Source organism: Haematobia irritans, chromosome 2 (assembly GCF_050003625.1).
Source record: "Haematobia irritans isolate KBUSLIRL chromosome 2, ASM5000362v1, whole genome shotgun sequence".
NCBI lineage: Eukaryota > Metazoa > Arthropoda > Insecta > Diptera > Muscidae > Haematobia > Haematobia irritans.
Genome location: NC_134398.1, coordinates 229,740,675 through 229,765,091, shown reverse-complemented (window position 1 = coordinate 229,765,091; position 24,417 = coordinate 229,740,675). Strand labels below are relative to the sequence as shown.

The following is a 24,417-nucleotide window of genomic DNA, read 5'->3' as shown; positions in this document are numbered from 1 at the left end:
TTCAAAATCATTTTGTGGATTTTTTTTTGATGTTTTCGTCGGTAACCACCTCTTTCGGGCGTCCACTGCGTTCACCGTCCTCCGTGCTCATTTCACCACGCTTGAATTTTGCATACCAATCAATTATTGTTGATTTCCCTGGGGCAGAGTCTGGAAACTCATTATGAAGCCAAGTTTTTGCTTCCACCGTATTTTTTCCCTTCAGAAAACAGTATTTTATCAAAACACGAAATTCCTTTTTTTCCATTTGTTTTATAATAACAAAAGTTGCTTCACGCTCTATCTCACAAACTAATTGACTTACAGACGTCAAATTTTGACACGAATCATTTGAAGGTTGGTACTATATAAAAATAATATGCATTTAATACTAGCGACGCCATCTATGTGTCAGACCGGGGACTTATCAGACAACCTGTTACCTCAAGATATAATTTGTTTAGTGAAAAAACATTCCATAAACATTTTTAACCTTCATTTTTTAATTCAGCAGATCAAAGTACATAAGAAAATTCACCTCCCATCAAATGTACATAAAAATAATTATTTTGTAAACTAGTGCAATTTATCTAAAAAAAATACATCTTTTGGATATCAAAACTAGAACCTGTTATTGGAAACGCCTGTGTATATACACTCTAAGGAATTTTGAGCTGAAAGCTGAATTTTGCCCACAATAATGTCTTTAAGCGATCACTGTTGTATTGGTTCTGCCAACCTTCGTTGTCGCTGCTACTCAAGTCCCTTTAAGCTGTGATAATTTTTATCGCAGATTTTTCGACAATGACAGTGGCAATAGTAACGGCACAATTGCGAAATGCAATGATTTTTGGAGATTTTTTTTTGCATTAGTCGTGCCAATGGTGGCGAGTGTGTGTGAGTATGTCGGAGGCAACGGCAACAACAACAACTACAAAACAATCACTCACATAATTGAGTTTCGCGTGTGCGCATTGTCTTCATCTCAGTGCCGGTTGTTGTCCGTGTTTCTGGCTGAATGACTGTGGTCTCGGAAATGCATCACAATTGGATAATTGCATTTATTTTGTTAATGGACGGCGTTTCAACCACGGCAATAGCATCATCAGCAGCAGCAACAACAACAACAATACTACCACCATCATTATAATCATCATCACTAAGGAGTGATGAGATGGCAAAGTAACGTGTCCCCATACATTATGGTACGTACGCGTACGCGTGCTATTGTCTTTCACAAGCCGCATAGCCATATTTTGCCAACTGATGACAGGGATTATTTTAGATTTTGCCAAAGTTGGACAAATCGCTGGAGCTCTATAGGCATTTGGCAAATATGCTTTGATTGCTTTTGAAGATAATTTTTGTGAAAACAAAACATCTCAATACGTTTACGATCAAATGTTTTTATTAAAAGAAAAGTCTTTTTGTTATGAATGAAATACAAATGAAATTTTCCTTTTGACATTAAATTTTTTTTTATTCCAGCAAACAAACTTTAATGTTGTTCTAAAAGCACAACTTTAAAAAGCACTTTCAAAAATATGCTCCCAAATATATTCTTGATTTTAAATACACAGGAAGGTCTATTAATTTAATTTTTTGTTACTAATAGGGTAACAGAATTAATTAATTAAGTGTTAATAAAATTGTACAAACTATTTAAATTTTCTCGAAAAAATGCTAAATCCATTCTAGAAAAACTACTAATTTTTGAAAATCTTTGAGGTCAAACGATTCAGACCAAATTTAGAATACATTAAAAATCATAAAAAATATAAAAACTTATTTATTTGTCAAAATATCACAGCATTTTTTAATTCACATTCCAAAAACCTGAATTCGGTGATTCAGTGCAACGGCTGTTGAAATGGAGAACATCCACCCTATGACACCCCCATGTGAAATTCATCTCTTCTGCGCCAATTCTGGATCCAAAAAGCACATTTTCATTAATTTTTTGGTGACGCTTTTTTGTTGAGATATTATTACAATTTTAATACAAGCATATTGGTCATGAAAATTGAAGAATCTACATTATTAAGTTATTGAAAAGCAAATACCAGATACCAATCTCCACAAACCTAACTAGACATATGTTTCATTGCTTGCTAAGGTAAATTTCCATACACTCTAAAAAAAGTGAGACCTCTATTTCACTAAAGTCTATTTAACTTTACTCTAATAATTTTTTTTTGTGTACGTCAATTAAACGAACTAAAAACAAGTATATAAAGCAGTAAGTTCGGCCGGGCCGAATCTTAAATACCCACCACCATGAACCAAATATTAGGGTTTCCTTTGAAATTTCAGGAGGGCTTGAGGACACTTCCCGAAGATAAATTTAAAGATTTCACCTATGAGGACTATATCAGATTCTCGATTTATAAGCACCATTTTTGTTTGAGTTTTAGAGGAATCATTAACATCTCTTGTAAGTGTGCAAGAAAATTATAAAATACCGTCTTGATTTGAAATCTTAAATCTGTAGATTTTTCAACCAAATAAAAACTACGGTTTCTATAAACCCAAGATGTAAAATCGGGAGATCGGTCTATATGGGGGCTATACCAAAACATGGAACGATACGGACCATTTTCGGCACACCTTTTACTGGTCCTCAAGTACCTCTAGATTTTTCAATTTCAGGCAAATTGGATAAAAACCAAACCAAGACCCCAAATCGGGAGGACGGTTTATATGGGGGATATACCAAAATATGGACCGATACTCACAGTTTTTCGCACACGTATTTGTGGTCCTACAATACCTCTAGATTTCCAATTTCAGGAAAATTGAATAAAAACTTCGGTTTCTATAAGCCCAAGAAGTAAAATCGGGAGATCGGTCTATATGGGGCTATACCAAAACATGGACCGATACTCACGATTTTTGGCACACCTCTTTATGGTCATAAAATACCTCTAGATTAAAATTTTCAGGCAAATTGGATAAAAACTACGATTTCTATAAGCCCAAGACCCCCAAATCGGGAGGTCGATTTATATGGGGACTATATCAAAACCTGGGCCGACATAGCCCATCTTCGAATTAGAATTTCTCACTGATCAAGAACATATATACTTTATATAGTCGGAAATCGATATTTCGATGTGTTACAAACGGAATGACAAACTTATCATACCCCCGTCACCACTCTATGGTGGTGGGTTCCTCCCTTAAAGTCACATGTCTTTAAACTAAGGCTAATTTTCCTTAAAGTAAAGAAACGCATTCTTGATTTAAAGGAATTGTCCTTAAATTAACTGAAATATTGAAACTGTTTATTTAAGATAAAAACGCTTCAAATATAGGCTAAAACTTATTTGGAGGATTTAGCGTCTTTGGTTTAATGTTTTTTTTTTTTTTTTGGAATTAAGAAACATTGTTTACTTTGAAGTAAATTGGATTTTTAAACTGGCATTTGTTTGTACGTGACTACTTTTATTAATAAACCGCGAAAAGAGAATGAAAATTGAATTTGAAAAATGAGATCTGTATCATAATTTAAATTTTATTGGTCCTAATGGCATTTGTTTTTACTTGAATAGCTTACACCAAAGAATGAGAATGAAAATTCGATAAATGAGATCTGTATGCTAATTTTAATGTTATTGATCGCAGATTTAAATCCAGATAGGTCGCTAAAAATTTTCTTTATTTTAAAAAAGCCGCATCTGTGGGTCGGAATCAATACCTAAATCCTTAAGGGAAGGTCAAAATCTTTGGATCAAAATAAACTTATTTTTGAGTGTAGGTTTTCTTTGCGTATGTGGTTCCAATATCTTTTGACACAGTTTGTGGCTATTTGTCATTAAATTCCCTTAAACTTTAAGAGTTTATCTTACAATTCGATAAGTTTGTTGTTAATTTTGTAAATTTAAATCACCTCACAAAACTCTATTTTCATTACTAAATATTTCCACTCTGATCCGAACAGAATCACTCGTCTCCCCCCTCCCCATGGATATGGAAAATCAAAATCAAATTCCTGAATATTTAAATGGTATTTGGGCCCTTAGATGCCATTGGTTAAAGTGGAATGTATCATCTAATGTAGAATAAATTGGCATTACATTTTCGCTCAATTGAAATTTGGTGTTGCGCTAATAGAAATGTATGTAAATGGACATCATCTATTCATTTGGAATCAACTAAAAACTAATTGTTTAACACCTCCGTCCAACCGTCCTAGTGTCCGCCTGACTGTTTGGCAGTCCATGGGATGAGAAGTAATCTAGCCAACATCACGTTGTGGACACCTGGTAACATTTAATACAACCACACAATGGGAAACTCTGGGCTTGGTTTGGAGCTAGCATGCAGTACCATTATCCTGGGAAACATTTTTAGAGCGGTTGTTTTTTCACACAGCTGAGTCTTTTAGAAGGTCGCGGGTGGGGACAACGATGAATGCCACTTTATCACTTTGGCACTCCGTTCGCCTGTCCGTCTGGTTATGTGTTGTAGTTTCCCTCTATTAAAGCCCAACAGCAACAGTCAAGTATTGTGGTCACACGCCATAACAAAAACCCATAAAATTCAAAGCTTGCAGGAAGAGTATAAAAAAAAACACAAACATAAATCCTATAGCAGGATCTGGTGTTGAGCTAGCACCAGCACCAGCACCAGCACCACCACCATCATCACTAGCACATAGAGAACATTTATTTTGGTTTCATATTACCCAGAGCACCTGAGGTCCATAGCTTATTACCGTAAAGCTCTTTTCTCTATGTTCTCGTTGATGTTTTGACTAACAGTGTTAGAGTATTTGAATCTGTTTCTATTTGGCTCTGTGTGTGTGTAAGACCAATTGGTGGCAGAGTGTTAGTTAGTGCCTCTGAACAACGGATATAAAATTCCATTAGAGTTAAAGTGTCATGTGTAAATTTTGCATAATTTTGTGCAACTACAATAAGCAGAGTAGCAGAGTAGTTTAGCAGAAAATCCAATGGTGGTCTCCATGCATTCCCAGATGGGTGGAATGGACTGGGCATATAGAGAGAGATAGAGAGAGAGAGCGTTTCATGGCTTGTGGTGTATCTGTTGTTGGTGGTTTTCGGGCAAATGGATAAAATTCGAAAAATTCATTAAACAAATGAATGAACATGAACCGAGTTTAATTTGTTGCAAAATGAAAATTTCATAATATTCATTTAGAGTTAGTACCATGCTCCCCCTCTCTCCCCCTCTCTTTTGCTATCGAACATAGCTCCAGAGACCATGTCTTTCTTTCTGGCCCATTAACTGAATGGTGGTTTTGGTGGCAGTAGGGTGGGGGTACCAAATATATAATGCATAGTAATTTTGTATCCATAATGGTCCTAGTTGTGTTGATGAAATTTGAAAATAAAAATAAGGACCTGTGATATTGATAATAGCACTGATGATGATGTTGAGGACAACCATCATCTGTATCCGGAATGTATCATCTGAATTAATTTCGTATACATAATTTATGGTCCATTATTCGAATGAATAGACATGTAATTCTCAAATATTGTAACAATTTGATGGACTTGATTTTTTTTTGAGCGATTATCATATGCATCCATATTTGTAATTTACACCATAGAATGGCTGGTATAGTTTGTCACTAAATAATTTAGAAATATTGTTTTTTAATTTTTTTGTCCAAGGAGAGCGATTCGTCGGCATACCCAAACTCTATTAGAAAACTTTATTAGATCATATTACACTCAAAAAAAGTTTACTTGGATCCAAAGAATTTGACTTTCCCTTAAGGGTTTCGGTATTGAGTCCGAGCGAAAGATGCTGCTTCTTTAAAATAAAGAAATTTTTTAGCGACCTATCTGGATTTAAATCTGGGATCAATAAAATTAAAATTAGCATACAGATATCGTTTATCGAATTTTCATTCTCTTTTTGCGGTATAAGCTATTCAAGTAAAAACAAATGCCAATTTATAAACCCAAATTGTAACGGATGCTGCAATGTAAAAAATGTTTTCTTAATTTCAAAAAAAAACTTTAAACCAAAGATGGTAAATCCTCAAAATAAGTCTTAGCCTATATTTGAAGCGTTTTTATCTTAAATCTAGGGATTTTATATTTTAGATAATTCAAGAACAATTTCTTTAAATCTAAAATGTGTTTCTGTACTTTAAGGAAAATTTGCAAAATTTGAAAAATACGACTTTAAGGGAAAATTTGTGTCCTAAATTTAATAAAAAAGACATTTTTGGATGCAAAGATTATAAACTTTATTTTAATTAAAATTTCATTATTTTAAAGAAATTTGTCCTTATTACACCAATAGAAAAAGTTTCGTTACATTAACGAAATGTGTCTTTAAAAGTCAGTCAATGAAACAAATTTGTCAATACAACGATTTTTTTCGTTAATATAACGAATTTTCTGCAAATCAACGTAACATTTCGTGCTATTAACGAATATTTTTGTTGTACTAATGAAAATGTTACGTTATATCAATGAAAATTTTTCGTTGCCTGACTTTTAATGACATTTTCTTTGTGTGTATTTTGTAAATTGCGCAACCTAAAATTTGGGTTGTGTAATCTTTAATATCACGTAAATATTTTTTTTTTAGTGTAGAAATATTTGCATAAATAATATCCACTTTTTTCGAAAATGTTCCTGAAAAAAAAACGTTCGACAATACTTTTGGCAAATATTTGTCAAATGTGACTATGCTCTGGCTGGCCGATGGCAAGCCATCTTTAAATTTCTTAACATCATCTTCTAAATTGTAAGTTAGTCCATGCGGGATATACACTGAAAAAAAAGCATGCCCGGTTCCAAAGATTTTGTCTTTACTTTAACAATTTTGGTATTTATTCCGAGCCAAAGAAGCAGAGAATACAAGTATGGATACTTTTAAGACACAATTCTCTTTTAAATTTAGGTTTTGTGTACTTGCTTCTAGGAAGCAAATTTTATTTTTTCGTTTTTCAGCTTTTTTTCTTCATATGCTATCAAAGTCCTTTAAAAACATAGTTGCTATCGGCTATACACTAGCGAAATGTACCAAATTTCAACCGGATCGGATGAATTTTGCTCCTTCAAGAGGCTCCGGAGGTCAAATCTGGGGATCGGTTTATATGGGGGCTATATATAATTATGAACCGATATGGACCAATTCTGGCACGGTTGTTAGAGACCATATACTAACACCACGTGCCAAATTTCAACCGGATCGGATGAAATTTGCTTCTCTTTGAGGCTCCGTAAGCCAAATCTTGGGATCGGTATATATAAGGGCTATATAAAATTATGGACCGATATGAACCAATTCTGGCACGGTTGTTAGAGACCATATACTAACACCACGTACCAAATTTCAACCGGATCGGATGAAATTTGCTTCTCTTTGAGGCTCCGTAAGCCAAATCTTGGGATCGGTTTATATGGGGGCTATATATAATTATGGACCAATGTGGACCAATTTTTCATGATTGTTAGAGACCATATACTAACACCACGTACCAAATTTCAACCGGATCGGATGAGGCTCCGCAGCCAAATCTGGGGGTCCGTTTATTTGGGGGCTATACGTAAAAGTTGACCGATATGGCCCATTTGCAATACCATCCGACCTACATCCATAACAACTGCTTGTGCCAAGTTTCAAGTGGATAGCTTGTTTCGTTCGGAAGTTAGCGTGATTTCAACAGACGGACGGACGGACATTCTTTGATCAACTCGGAATTTCACCACGATCCAGAATATACATACTTTATAGGGTCATAGAGCAATATTTCGATGTGTTACAAACGGAATGGCAAAGACAACCCATCCTATGGTGGAGAGTATAATAAATGCCCAGCAAAAAAATTTGGAAGTTCTTCCAAAGGCACAAGTTTAAAAGCACTTCCAGAAGATGCACTCCCAATGATGTTCTTTATTTTAACTACCCAGGTAGTTCTTTTAATTCAATTTTTTATATCTCGTTTTTTTCATACTTTTAATGGGTAATTTTAACTTTTTTTGTTTCAAATAGGTTAAAACAGAGTAAGAATTCATAAAATGGTGCAAATCATTTAAATTTTGTCGAAAAAAATGCTAAATCCAATCTGAAAAAATGGTGCATTTTTGAAAATATTTGAGGTCAAACGTTTCTGATAAGCTTTAGAATCCATTAAAAATTTAAAAAAAAAATTATAATTATTTATTTGACAATATATCACAGAATTTTTTAATTTACATCCAAACCATTGAATTCGGATCACTCCTAAAGAAGTGATGCAAATTCAGTGCAACGGCTGTTGAAATGGAGGACTTCCGTCCTATGACAAGCCCATGGTAAATTCATCGCTTCTGCGTCAATTTTGCACCACTTCCCGATCCAAAGAGAACATTTTCATTACTTTTTTGGCGACGCTTTTTTTTGCTTGAAAAGCATAATATTATTTTTGTTTTCTATCTGATTTCGGTAATATTTCATATTTTTCTAAAATGACTAAAATTTTCTTAAAATATATTTGTTTATGTTTCGCATAGCTTAGCTCTTCTTATATGGACAGACTTAGGTCGTTTTCGTTTCGCAAAAAATATGTTGCCCTGGTGTTACACTACTTTTTCCCTCATTGTATTTTCGCTCAAATAATAGTGTCATTCCAAAGTTATTGTTAATTCATAATATTGTGAGGGATACAGGGTCCAAAATCTATGACAGTGTCCTTTATATTTGGCAATCAATTTCGAGAATGTTGCACCTTTTTTCCCAATCGAAATCGCCATTAGATTGCAGCTTGTTCCATGAAAGGGGCGAGAGCAAAAGCTTCATTAACGAAACTGTTCATAGACTTTATGAACATATTTCATTATTTCTATAGAATGCTTTAGATGTTTAAATTTAATGGAATTTTCATTAAGAGTTCAAAATAAATTCTTTTTTTGGTTAATGTCGAAAGATTCCTTATTAAAAAAATACGACAATATTTGCAATTCTACAATATTCAAAAGAAAAATCTATTCTGCATTTCGTACACATGCATTTTACACCATCATCACCAACTAAAGGAGAAAAAAAAATTGAAAAGAAATGAAATTAATTTAAAGCAATTGCTTTGTTTGAGGACAATTTAATCAATTCATTGGACAATAGCAACAATAACAACAAAAGAAGCCTGGTAATAAATGAATGACAACAATAACTACTCCAGACAACAACAACAACTGCAGCAGCAATATCAAATTTAATGAATGCAAGTGTAAAGATGTACGGAATATAGGAATAAAATGCAATGAAGGAAGCACCCCCTTCCAGTTTTCCCCTTCCAATATCTTTGAGTATTTCATATAACGTTTCCTACTCCCTACTTCATCTATTGAATTTTCAACATTTATCTCAATAATAACGATGTAGCTAGCTAGCAAAGGCAATGACTACAGCAAGGGGGTAAATGATTGAAGCATACACTGACAGTCATAATTTTGTTACAATATCAGTTTATTTTATTTGATGCCAATTTTTGTGTCGCTTAGCACGGGGAAGCCTCTGGGGGGAATTTTATGGCTGGGCCTTACTCTCCCGCATGGCAATGAGCCTTAACAAATGACTCAACAAAGGAGAAGAGACCATAATTGATTCTAATTGAATCGAATTAAAGGTGCAATTGACAATATTAACTCACTGAGACGATGATAAAAAGTCGAATGCAATGCATTTGTTTATACAGCCGCCAATAACACAGTGGGTTGTAATTGCAAAACAAAAAAAAATATATATAAGCAATTGAAATATTTATGATCTTTTATTTTCACTATAGGAAAAAGATTTGTTCATCAATTGTCATTATTAGAGCCTTATGGACAAAGATCGAGATCGAGGAACTTGATGAATTGAGTCGTTGAAAAGAAAATGCATGAAAATGCCAGACATGTATGCCTAACTACACAGAAAAAATTAAACTGTTTTATATGAAGAATAAACTATTTCATGCAAAAATTAAACTAAATTGTATTTCACATTTTGAGATTTCCACAAAGCGTTTTTAAACTGAGGAAAATTTAATGCTCTAATGTACTTTTTAACTACAACTCACGAAATTACACAAATATTAATTTTAATTTTGTTTTTTCGGAAATTATTTTGAAGATGGTCCGACGGACGGATATGCTCATACTCAGAATTAAATATTATGGAATTAATTTTGTCCAAACATAACCGAAAACTTTTTAAATATGTTACATTTTTGTTTGCAAAAAGGTTCATTCAACCCATTGTGCAAGTGCTTTTGGGGCCAACTACTATAGAACCACCCGTACACTTTGTTCATATATGGGGTGATAGTCTTAGAACCACCCGTATATTTTTCTACATCATCTTGGCCCCTGTTTTTGTGTTTGATGTGTGTTCGTTCTTCGTCTTCTAATGCAATATCATTGACTGCATCAGCATCTTCATCAATATCGGCTTTCAGTCACATTTTCATTGATGTAATTTTCTCTTCTCTCTCTCTCCCGCTTATATGAACGAGTATCTTGAATAAAGTGCCGCATGGCCAATTGCAGTCATCGTCGTTGTCTCAAAAAGCTTGTAAAGTCGCACAATAATTGAGTATCAATTGAATTGAATACAAATTATTGATTCCGTAGAAAATGTTAGAAGCGTGATTTTCCAGCATTTTTATACTAAATTATTGTGTGCTTGGAAATGAGAATGATTTTAAACAGTGATTTATAAGAAATTTATCTTAATTTTTCTTTTGCTATTTTTCATATTTCAGCTGGGTCCTGCTGCCGCGGGAAGAGGCATGTTTTGCTATCAATGTCCGCCTGCCTTACATCCATGTGGTCCCCATCCACCACGTTTGCCTACTTTGGAATATCCTTTTGCAGCCACACATCCATGTAAGTAGCGGAAAAAATATTTATTATGACATAGCAACTTTTTTTTTATTGCTTGCCAAGATTTCCCTACACAGAAAGAAAATTTCATTCAAATTTAGTTAAGATTGTTTATACGCTGCGCCACACTGTGGAACAGGGTATTATAAGTTAGTACATATGTTTGCAACACCCAGAAGGAGACGAGATAGACACATGGTGTGTTTGGGAAAAATGCTCAGGGTGGGTCCCTGAGTCGATATAACCATGTCCGTCTGTCCGTCCGTCCGTCTGTCTGTGAACACATTTTTGTGATCAAAGTCTATGTCGCAATTTAAGTCCAATCGCCTTCAAATTTGGCGAATGTTCCTAATTTGGGTCAGAAGAGAGCCCTATTGATTTTGGAAGAAATCGGTTCAGATTTAGATATAGCTCCCACATATATCTTTTGCCCGATATGCACTAATATGGACCCAGCAGCCAGAGTTTTATACCGATTTCCTTGAAATTTTGTACATAACATTGTACATAACATTTAGTCGTATAGTCAAGTGTGCAAAATTTGATTGAAATCGGTTCAGATTTAGATATAGCTCCCATATATATATATATCTTTCGCCCGATATGCACTTATATGGACCCAGAAGCCAGAGTTTTATCCCGATTAGCTTGAAATTTTGCACAAGGAGTACAATTGGTAGTATAGTCAGGTGTGCCAAATTTGATTGAAATCGGTTTAGATTTAGATATAGCTTCCTTATATATTTTTCGCCCGATATGAACTTATAAGGCCCCAGAAGCCAGAGTTTTGGCCCAATTTGGTTGAAACTTTGCACTAGGAGTACAATTAGTAATATAGTCATGTGTGTCAAATTTGGTTGAAATTGGTTCAGATTTAGATATAGCTCCCATATAAATGTTTTTTCTGATTTCGACAAAAATGTTCAAAATACTAACATTTTCCTTGTAAAATCGCCACAGCTTAGTCGAAAAGTTGTAAAAATGACACTAATTTTCCTAAACTTCTAATACATATATATCGAGCGATAAATCATAAATAAACTTTTGCCAAGTTTCCTTAAAATTGCTTCAGATTTAAATGTTTCCCATATATTTTTTTACTAACATTGTGTTCCGCCCTAGTGCATTAGCCGACTTAAATTTTGAGTCTATAGATTTTGTAGAAGTCTATCAAATTCCGTCCAGATCGAGTGACATTTAAATGTATGTATTTGGGACAAACCTTTATATATAGCCCCCAACACATTTGACGGATGTGATATGGTATCGAAAATTTAGATCTACAAAGTGGTGCAGGGTATAGTATAGACGGCCCCGTCCGACTTTAGATTTTCCTTACTTGTTTTATTATAATAACGAGCTTTTGTTATAGAGACCAGGCAATTTTTTTTAAATGAAAGTTCTTATCATTTGCTTTAAAAATGATTTTATTTACCAGTATGAAATGAGCGTTTTTTTATTCATGTGGCACCCATTTTCTATACCTTTTGATCTTTCCCATAGCTTTTAAACTGTTAGAAATTATTTGTTGTTCAACATTGCTGGCATTTGCTATTGACTCAAAGTGTCATTTCCATCCAATTCGGCGTCTTCAATATTTTTGGTGGTCTTCTACGTTCTTCATTTCTCACAATATTTCTGAACGGTTGAAAACATCTTTTGCATATTGCTTCTGATAGAGCATGAACGCCATATGTCTCGACAAGCATTCGATGCGACTTTGCAGCACTTTTGTTCAAATGAAAACAAAAAATTAATTTTTTTCCGAAAATCATCACTTTTTGGTACAAAATTCGACATTTTTAACACAAGTACGTATATAGTATACATCAATGGTATGATGTATACTACATATTTTTCACAGGTGCCATAGCAAACAAATACAAAAATAAGGGCTCGTTCACAACAAACGTTCCCTATCGCGACATTTGTATCTAGGCGCTCAATTCATACCGGTATAACTGGTAAATTGAGAACACGAATTTTTAAAATTTGCGTTGCCCCATTAAAGTCGTATATCTTAGGTTAGGTATATTGGTAGCCCGATATTTCCGGCTCACTTAGACTATTCAGTCCATTGTGATACCACAGTGGTGAACTTCTCTCTTATCACTGAGTGCTGCCCGATGCTCAATGACAAGGGACCTCTATTTTATACCCGAGTCCGAACGGCGTTCCACATTTAAATGAAACCACTTAGAGAAGCTTTGAAACACTCAGAAATGGTTAGGTTAGGTGGCAGCCCGATGTATCAGGCTCACTTAGACTATTCAGTCCATTGTGATACCACATTGGTGAACTTCTCTCTTATCACTGAGTGCTGCCCGATTCCATGTTATGCTCAAGGACAAGGGACCTCCTTTTTATAGCCGAATCCGAACGGTTCAAACACTCAGAAATGTCACCAGCATTACTAAGGTGGGATAATCCACCACTGAAAAACTTTTTGGTGTTTGGTCAAAACTGGGTTTGAACCCACAACCCTGTGGGTTCATGCTAACCATTGCACCACGATTACTCCCAAGTCATATGTCTTATTTTGGGGCCAAAAACTAGCTATTTCTTTTTTAGAAAAATCAAAATTCATTCGTTCTTTTTCCATAGTGAATGTCCTGGTCATATGACGACCAGCCTCAACGGAAAGTGAAATGAACATCAGTCAACAATCTTTAATAAAAATCTTGCCAAATTGTAGATTAAAAGCCTTAGATAAGTTTCATTCTCGTGCTAATGGTGTTGCTAACAGATGCAGAATAAGGCTTCGCAATGAGTAAATCCTGATCTAAGCACTCGAAATATACGTCCCACATAAAAGGGGCATATGTTGGAAGAAATTTTCATTTTATCTGCCAATAACCAAATGTGAAAATTTATGCGTAAAATATCCGATTACCATTATCGGAGATAACTGACGTCCTTTTGTTTTCGATGAAGAGGTTTCTGGTTTTTGTTTTGCAGCTACTGAAGTGGTCCTAGCCTCTTTTATGTTCACTTTGCTAGCTATGATGTTGTGACTGCTAGTCCTTTTGGGATTTGCTATGCAGGGTTAATTGATTAAGGGTTGTTTGATGTTAAAATTTTTTTCGAACTCGCATTTTTTCCTCTACTATTTTCTGTTGTATTTCTTTTTTGTTCATCATGGGTTTTAATAAATTTTGTGATTGTCATCTAATATTTGTAAGCAACATATTTTGATTCGATTAAATAATAAAGATAACATGAAGTGATAATAATTAATTTCAAATAAAATGGTAGACATCATCAACTACAAAGTTTACTCTGAAATAAAAGTTATCCTAAGAGGGGTTATAAGGTAATGCTCATTGCTAGATTTATTTCAACCTCAAATTAAAAAAAAAAAAAAACTTCATACTCTCTGTGAGGTTACCTCATGTGGCAAGAACATGCCAATGAATAAGATCCAACCAACAAAATGAAAGTCAATATTTCTAAAATTCAATTTGCTCCAACTAAAACAAGAAGAACAACAAAAAAATGGATAAATTGAAGTAAAATTGGTTGTGGCTGTAATGAAATTGTCATTTCAATTTTGGATTAAATCCCCAACCATGATGACAAAAAATCGATTCCAAAGCAGTGCTTGACATAAAAGTATCAACTAAACAACCAAATAAAAATAAAGAAAAAAAATCACAACTCAACTAAAAAAAAAAACACGAAAATTATTCTCAGAGTAGAACATTCGTGGAAATTTGGAATGGAGACGAGGCGATCTGCAACGGGGGCTATTGAATACAATTTGCCAACAATTTGATTGAATGGGATTCGATTTGATTCAATTTAAAAGTACCATGGATGTTGGAGTCATCGATACAGCATCCATTGCATATCTCCTCTACGGAGGATGGCTTATTCAATGTTTTCACTTAGTAGTTGTACGTGGAATTGTGTTGTGTTTTTGTGAATTCCATCATCATCATCATCATCGTCATTATCGATGACACATAGCACCTCTATTCAAATCTGTATATATTGAGAGATTTTGCTATGACTTGGATTAAAATCGTCCGGTACAGGAGTGTCACTTTTTTATGGGATTCTTAATGTGGCGGAATATATATTTTATATGTAGTTGTCTATGTACGAGGGTGGTTGGAAAGATTTTGGAGTATTTGAAGCCCTTTTAATGTACTCGAACCATTTTTATCACCGCCTTCATACACCCATAGAAAAAATCATGAACGGCGTGGTCATTTCAAAACGATCCGTTCATGAAAGTGAATCAACACACATGTGTGGTCAAACTGAGAACAGATGGGGTCAATCTGACAACGTAAAAATGACACCATACGTTGTCAAAACAACAACCGGCGTTCATGATCTGAAAACGTAATGGTTACGAATTTATAAACAAAATTAAAAAAAGACTTCCGCTACCGTGACTCGAACCTGTGTGCCTGCACGATACACATTAACAGTCGCCTTAGCACATTGAACCAACGACGGAGTTGCCATAACGGTTATTTTAAGATTTTTCATGGCCAAAGAAAAACGATTGCCATTCATGAAATCGTGAACGCCCGTGGACGAAATCGAGAACATTCCGTTTTAATTTTTTGTGAACGTTTCCGTTTCATTTTGACAATGTCCGTTCACGATTGTGAAACGCAATTGTTTCTATTAGTGTATTGATCGATCATTGATTTCATGAGTATTCAAAAGTAAATATTGATTCATAAATACATGCTGACCTGACTCCCGATTTTATTTCTCGAGCATTTAGAAGGCGATTTGGATAAGATAAAAATTCGATGACGGATTTATTTTATTTTTTCCAAGCGTTGATACTTTTGTGTCACTTTTTTAATCTGACACTAAAGTTAAAAAGTACAATTTTGTGCCACTTTTTTATCATGTTGTGTCACTCTTTATTTGATTCCTTTTTTAACGCATTATTCTTTGTACAATTTGATCCTAAATCTGTTAAGATTACAGATGCGATTGAAGTCTTAACAAATAATTGATTTCGAATAATAAAACGAGTACTCTGTTTTCTTTTAGTCCTTCACGGTTTAGGGTATCCAGTTCTAAAAGAAAACAGCCCAATAGTTGTTAATACCTTTTCCCCCTTGTATATAATTTTTTCAAACGGACACTTGAACTGCCTAAAAGTATGCAAAGAAAATATTCCATAGTAGTTAACCCTCTAATGCCCCATTTTTTCTACCAGCTGATAAAATAGTCCAGGTTTAGCACACAAATGTAAGAAAACGAAACATGGAAACTCAATATGCTAAAATCCAGTATGTGCTGCAAGTCTCTTGTAGGGATTTGACTAAGTTTTGTTTTTGTTTTACATAATTAAAAATGTCTTTAGGTGTGTTTTACTATAAGCTTCTCGTTTTATCGAAGACCGCCTAAAGGTGGGTTAGGGCATTAGAGGGTTAAACTGTGCCACTCTTCCGAAGTGTGTGTCAATTTGAAGGAGTGATTTTCGATATAATTGTGATAAAATTATTGTTAAATAATTTTATTTATCTGATTTTAATAAATTATATAGTACTGTAAAGAGTGATACGGTCAAAATTTGGTCAAGGGAAAACGCGTGTAAATCGGTGAAATCGTTTATTTAAAAAATCAAATTAAATTTCTTTTTCAAGGTCAATTAGTATAAAATTCAGGAAAAATATTCAGTTAGACTTTCGCTTTTCCAAATCCGAATTGCCGGGCCTCACGCTTGACACCTGCCATCAGATTTTGTACAGCCACCTTGTCCACCTTCTTCGCCGCAGAAAGCCAGTTTGCCTTGAACTGCTGCTTGTCCTTAGCAGTTTTTTGGTCTTCTTTAGGTTCCGCTTGACAATAGCCCAGTATTTCTCAATTGGGCGGAGCTCTGGCGTGTTGGGAGAGTTCTTGTCCTTGGGAACCACCTGCACGTTGTTGGCGGCGTACCACTCCATGACCTTTTTACCGTAATGGCTGTGCCATTACCATTTTACCGTAATGGCTGTGCCACTCTTCCGAGTGGCACAGCATCTGTGCCAAGATGCCAAATCCGGCCAAAACAGTACGGAACAACCGTGTTTCTTCAGGAAAGGCAGCAGACGTTTATTCAAACACTCTTTCACGTAAATTTCTTGGTTCCGGAAGCTATGAAAATGCTGCTTTTCAAGCCACAGATACAGATGGCTTGCCAAACCAGATATTTCTTTGCGAACTTTGACAGTTTTATGTGCTTGAAAATATCTGCTACCTTTCCCCTTCCTTTTGCCGTATAAAACTCCTGTCCCGGAAGCTGCTTGTAGTCGGCTTTGACGTAGGTTTCGTCGTCCATTACCACGCAGTCAAACTTCGTCGGCATCGTCGTGTACAGCCTCCGGGATCGCGCTTTGGCCGTCGTATTTTGTTTATCATCGCGATTTGGAGTCACTACCTTCTTGTAAGTCGATAGTCCGGCTCGTTTTTTGGCTCGATGCACGGTTACACCCAGCTTATTTGCGGCATCTCGGAGAGAGAGATTAGGGTTTCACTTGAAACTACCGGCAACTCTCTTTGTCGTCTCAGCGGCTTCCGGTTTTCGATTTCCCCCCGATCCAGACTTCCTGGCTGTCGACAAACGTTCCCCAAACACTTTAATTACATTTGTAACGGTTGATTTGGCAACTTTTAGCGATTTTGCCAGCTTTGCGTGCGAGTAGCTCGGATTTTCGCGATGCGCGAGCAAAATTTTGATACGCTGCTCTTCTTGCTTGGACGGCATTTTGACAACTGAAGAGTGAATTCCAAAATCAAAACAGGAGCAATATTCTACACACACACACACCTTCAAAATGAGGGGTGTTCAGGTTTTTTAAATGCAAAATTGAAAGAAATACGTCAAGTTTATATTGATAAAATTTTGACCGTATCACCCTTTATAAAAAATAATATCAGTCAATTAATTCATATTTGTTCTTTGGTCAGTTTTTAAAATGAGTGTACCACCTTTTATTGCGAGTGACACTTTTTGGTGTCACTTTTTTGTAATTCTCAGCGGTAACACTGATGCAACGGCTAGCATGCTCCCCTCTCTCTGAGTGTCTCAAAGCTTTTCTGAGTGGTATCACCTCAATAAGAAATGCCGTTGATACTCGGCAATAAAAAGGAGGGGGATTGTGCTAAACATGGAATGGGACAGCACTCTTTGATAAAAGTGAAGTTCAGCACTGTGATATCACAATGGACTGAATAGTCGAACTGAGCCTGAAAAATAATGGGCTCCCACTATACCTAACCTATCGGAGATGCGACTACTACTTAGCTTTACGGTCTGATTCAAGAGCAATTTACAATCTATAAAAGATTTTTATTTTTGTTTTTTATCTTCTTATTTTTGCTTTTATCCCATGGAAAATCTGGAATATCTGTAGAGTATTCTGTTTTTGCAGGTTAAGCACTTCACGAACCACTCATGTATGTTAGTGTTTTCCACTTTATTTTCCATCAAAGTTTTACCTTATCGACCCTCGTAACTTTACAACTCCTCACATTTTTTTCTGCATTTGCCAATGTGAGTGTAGCTGCACTGGAGGAATGTAGTAAATTAGCACGTACAATATCTAAAGTAGAGTAGAGTGGAAGTGGAGTGATTGGTACAGAGATTGATTTTGGTGCCGCTAGATTGTCATGTTGTACATTTAAATGCATCAAAGTGTTGAAATATATAATCAATGATGGATGTAATATTGATGAAGTCTGGCTGCCACATCAGCTACAGAGGAGTCCTTAATCGATTTCAATGATGACTTTCGGCAAGTCAATAGCGCATTCCATATATGAAACGATTTACTCTCATACCTTGCCCATGGCTCAGGTGTCTCTCAAATAAAATTTTGAACGAATATTGTAGAGGTGATTATTAAATTTCCATTAATATGTTAACTTAGCATAGCAATTGCCAATAGCCAATATGTGCTGTTCCTTTTGGTATTAACACTATCTAGCAAGTACAACAAATCGTTTGTGATTTTAGTTTATTTGCAGTTAAAATGATTTCATTTAGTTTTGCTTTCAATAGATGCCAAAATTTGCCGAAATTTTCACAACAAAACGAATAATAAGTAATGCCATTTGAATTTATGTTGGTTGTGTTTTGGAAAGGAAGTTTGTCGGCCGGCCTCAAAGACTTTGTTATGGAAATTTTGTGTGCATTTTTGGTAGTTTGATAAATTTCCGTAATATGCAAAATGTTTGCGGTTCCTTTTTATTTTAAAATGTTACAGTTACTCATAATCATTGGCAGTTATAGTGTAATTGTATGTAACTTTGTTTCAAAATAATTTCGTTTAGGAATCTTTCAAACAAATATGTCTAGGAAGTGAGATTGAAAAAAACTAATGCATAGTTTTTCGAGTATGCCTCGTCCAAAAAATGGAATTAAATCGTCAACATTTTTGTGCGATTATTTTTTACAACTTTCGACTTGGATTAACTCAACAATAATACATCGATGATCTTAAGTCGATTTTTGACGATGAAGCTCCGTCAAGGAGCAGTGTTTAATGATAGTATTGTGTATTCAATCGATGTCGTAGTTCACTCCAAGATGAATTTCGTGAAGGTTGTCCAAAATCAGTTGTTGTTCTGGAAACCATTGATGCCGTGCTGACAACTGATATTGCAAAATCGGCATATGATCTATCGTGAGATTGAGACAACTTTAGGCATTAGTTGGACCAGTATACATTCAATATTGGATGAATATTTGGCCGTCAAAAAATTTGTTCGCATTGGATTCCACACAATTTATCAGTTATTCAAACAAAAGCTAGTGTCAATTGATCGAAGTAAATGCTTCGAAACACATCTATTGATGAATCGTGGATTTACGCGCATGAGCCCGAAAGTAAACAGTAGTCGACTGTATGGGTATTTCAACAATCCAACAATAGGTGGTCTAGGACGAAGCACTTTCAAACAAATGATCCTCTGATTTTTGGCGCTGTAATATAGGCCACATAAATTAGCCCCAAAATCTACATAAAGTAGGAACCCAAAAAATATATGGAAAACAACAACACCAAATTTTTATGTTGGAGTAACTTCATTTTGTTTTTGGGGCTCTTCATATTTTTCATCAGTTATGGTTCGTTTTCACATGGCCCTTTAATTCAAAAGTGAAAATGAGCCCTAATTTCATTTTAGGATTGATTTCCATGCTTCAGTTATATTTTGTTGGGGCTCATATTCATTATAAAGCGTCGTTCCACATTTTTGACCATGTTTCATTTGGATTTTGGGGCTCATATTCCTGGCGCCTATTTTCATACCGTCTTATTTTTCCGAAAAACTGGACATGTCGAAATCGTGAATGTTTCTTTGCTAGTTGCCATCCAAGAAATCAGGAAAACACACCGCCGAAGATGGATCACTTCACCACGACAATGTGAGCTCTCACACATCGGTTTTTTTATCACTTACGTAAAGTGAGAGGTCAACACTTTCCAACACCTGAAGAAGCGGTTGATGCATTCAGAATGCATTATTTGAAGATACTTCAATCAGAGTAGCAAAAGTGCTTCGACAATTGTTTCAAACGCTTGCAAAGGAAAGTACTTTGAAAGCGACCCAGCAACAAATGGAGCACTATTTCAGCAGGATTGCTTACAAAACAACCGAATAAGCGCTGATTTTTGAGGGCGATGTCCCAATTTACAGCAGCTTCTACATAGCGCTGATATAAATGCTCATTTTAATAGAAATATTGCTCAGAAGTGATATATAATCTTGAGTATAGCATTGTTGGCGTGAAGGAAAACCGCACTACCTTTCACGCATCTATACTGCATGAATTGGTTGCAATAAAGTAAACGAGTGATCATAAAATAGTTTGATTACTCCTATACGTTATTGCCACCGATTCATGTAGTGTGGATGCACTGACTATTTTATTGTATACCAAAAAGCGCAACTAAACTCTTACTGCTGAAGTATTTTTTGCTGGGGAGTTTGAACACTAAAAAAGCATGCTCGGTTACAAAGATATTGTCTTTACACTAATAATTTTGGTATCTGTTCCGAGCCAAAAAGGCGGGGAATAGAAGCAAGTATAGCTTTAAAAAAAAATCCCTTTTAAATTTGAGTTTTTTTCAGTCATTTAAAAATGTGTTAACATCAACTTAACTTTCAATATTCAGACTAGACTTCAAGTAGAAATTATGCTATATTTCAAGCTAAAAAGCCATGTTTAAAGTAAAGTATTGAATAACATCTCCTATTTTTTAACGCTTGTTTGCTTTGTAGTCAAGGCACAAATTTAAAGACAATTTCATTAAATTGGCGGAATTTTTCAGAATTATTAATGTCAAGTCAACAAAATGTGCATTTATGACAAGATACCCACATTTTATTTCAATGAAAATTTTGGGGAAGGAAACAAATTTTATACCAAAGAAATGTGTCTTGTATGCTAAGCAAAATTTGCATTTGTATTTTAACGATATAAAATCTTTGGCCTCACGAAAATATTTTTTCAGCGTATGATCAAAATTTGTTTTTGTTTTCCAATTCCGAAATATAAAAGACAACCGGTAATTAGCTCAAAAGATATCAAAATTATATTTTAACCCTTAAATGCGCACCGTATCTGTTAAGATACCACCAGAAAAAAAATTCTTACGTTTTAAAATGTTGACCAAATTCTATGAAATTAAGTTTGTTATGTTTAATACATCAACGCACTATTTATAAAAATATGCTTTGATGTACTTCTGAGTCATCTGCAGTCAAAATTAAAAATCCAATTTTGACCAAAAATTAAAAAAAATAACAATTGAAAGTTGAATAATATTTACCAGAGATGAAAGTAATGTTGGTAAAAAAATGTGTAGTATAAAAATATATCTATTCTCTACTAAAATCAAATTGTGTATTTGTAAATAAAAACGTAAAATTAATGTAGTTTAATGCGCCCTGTATTTTGTAAGATACAGCTACTATTTAAAAAATATATATAAAATTTTGTTTTGAAAAAAAAAAAACGTGGTATCCCAGCAAACAATACTTCAGCAGTAAGAGTTTAGTTGCGCTGTTTCCACACTGCATGAATCGGTGGCAATAACGTAAACGAGTAATCAAACTAGTTTACGTTTTAATACATCAAAGCGCTATTTATAAAAATATGCTTTGATGAAATTCAAAAAAATAACAATTAAAAGTTGAATAATATTTACCAGAGATGAAAGTAATGTTGGTAAAATCATGTGTAGTTTAAAAATGTATATATATATTATCTACTAAACTCAAATTGTGTATTTGTAAATAAAAACGTAAAATTGATGTAGTTTATTTTTTTAAGATACAGTTACTATTTAAAAACAAACAGCAAACAATACTTCAGCAATAAGAGTTTAGTAGCGCTTTTTGGTATACAATAAAGTATGCAGTGCATCCACACTTCATGAATCGATGGCAATAACGTAAACGAGTAATCAAACTAGTTTATGATCATTCGTTAATGTTATTGCAACCAATTCATGCAGTATAGATGCATGAAAGGTAGTGCTGTTTTCCTTCACGCCAACAATGCTATACTCAAGATTATACTTCTCAGCAATATTTATATTAAAATGAATATTTATATCAGCGCTATGTAGAAGCTGCTCTAAATCGGGACATCGCCCACAAAAATCAACGCTGATTCGGTTGTTTTGTAATCAGTTGGTACTGCCCAAAGATTATAGATTTGAGGAAGATAGGAAATTGGCTTGCGTCATACCAAATGTTGCGTTTACCAAGTTAGTTCAAAACATGTTTGTAATCTTTTAATTGTTTTTCGTTTTTATTTTTTAAATGAAACATTTAATTTTCTTATAGAAAAAATGTTAAATTTTATGCAACAACAAAAAAATTACATTTTCCCCTTTATGGAATTTTATTTCGTGCACTTAATTTCTTTGTAAAGGGTGATTCTTTTGAGGTTAGGATTTTCATGCATTAGTATTTGACAGATCACGTGGGATTTCAGACATGGTGTCAAAGAGAAAGATGCTCAGTATGCTTTGACATTTCATCATGAATAGACTTACTAACGAGCAACGCTTGCAAATCATTGAATTTTATTACCTAGAAAAGTTGGCAGAAAATCCGCTTTTTTATCGACAAATTTTGTTCAGCGATGAGGCTCATTTCTGGTTGAATGGCTACGTAAATAAGCAAAATTGCCGCATTTGGAGTGAAGAGCAACCAGAAGCCGTTCAAGAACTGCCCATGCATCCCGAAAAATGCACTGTTTGGTGTGGTTTGTACGCTGGTGGAATCATTGGACCGTATTTTTTCAAAGATGCTGTTGGACGCAACGTTACGGTGAATGGCGATCGCTATCGTTCGATGCTAACAAACTTTTTGTTGCCAAAAATGGAAGAACTGAACTTGGTTGACATGTGGTTTCAACAAGATGGCGCTACATGCCACACAGCTCGCGATTCTATGGCCATTTTGAGGGAAAACTTCGGAGAACAATTCATCTCAAGAAATGGACCGGTAAGTTGGCCACCAAGATCATGCGATTTGACGCCTTTAGACTATTTTTTGTGGGGCTACGTCAAGTCTAAAGTCTACAGAAATAAGCCAGCAACTATTCCAGCTTTGGAAGACAACATTTCCGAAGAAATTCGGGCTATTCCGGCCGAAATGCTCGAAAAAGTTGCCCAAAATTGGACTTTCCGAATGGACCACCTAAGACGCAGCCGCGGTCAACATTTAAATGAAATTATCTTCAAAAAGTAAATGTCATGGACCAATCTAACGTTTCAAATAAAGAACCGATGAGATTTTGCAAATTTTAGGCGTTTTTTTTTTTAAAAAAGTTATCAAGCTCTTAACAAATCACCCTTTATTTGCATTTTAATGCTATGTCAATACTTGTCGTATACGCGTTTGGTTCGAGCATTAAACTAATCTGGTAAATGGTTCGATCTCCTCAGTAGCTAATTTCCTATCCTCCTACAATTTATAATCTTTGGTACTGCCTCTCTTCCTTACAATCCTTGCTGAAATAGTGCTCCATTTTTTGCTGGGATGCTGATGTTCATTTTTACCATTTTCCATATTATATATTTTTTCGTAGGAATCGGTGATCTTGTTTATTTAAGGGTTAAACAAAATTATATTTTCCTATGTTATGATTATACAAGATTTTTACCATGAAAATTATTCGCCTCCATCAAATGAATACATGAAATAATTGTCCTTCATGATTATGGCTTCAATGTTGCATTTGCTTGAATTAAATCGCATTAATTGTAACGTAAGAATAAATATTCGACTTTATTTTATGAATTTACAAATTCATAAATAATTCACAATGACAAGTGTGTAAGTGAATGTATGAGACAAGCATCTGTCTGTCCGTAATATGCCCTCTCGAAAGTATGCTATAAGATTTTGCAAACTAAAACACCTTTAATGTAATTTAATCTCAACGAATAGTTTTACTTTGATATGAACACAAATACAAATCCAAACACTCATACACATCCACTAACATACACACACATCTCTAAATACATATAGTAGTAAATACTAAACTAATATGCCAGAATGTGGACGAAGATGCTTGTGAGTGTACGTGTGGTTAGCATCTTACAGGATTGTGTCAGAGTTA

At 34.7% G+C, this 24,417-nt stretch overlaps 1 protein-coding gene across 1 annotated transcript in view; it reads left to right on the top strand.

Annotated features, from left to right (window-relative positions):
* The window catches only part of Drgx (Dorsal root ganglia homeobox), a 131,420-nt gene that overhangs the window by 27,706 nt on the left and 79,297 nt on the right, over positions 1–24,417 (top strand). Inside the window, exon 2 of the mRNA XM_075297779.1 lies at positions 10,694–10,817. Coding sequence (XP_075153894.1) covers positions 10,721–10,817 — 97 coding nt within the window. The 5' untranslated portion in view covers positions 10,694–10,720. The remainder of the gene's footprint in view (positions 1–10,693; positions 10,818–24,417) is intronic.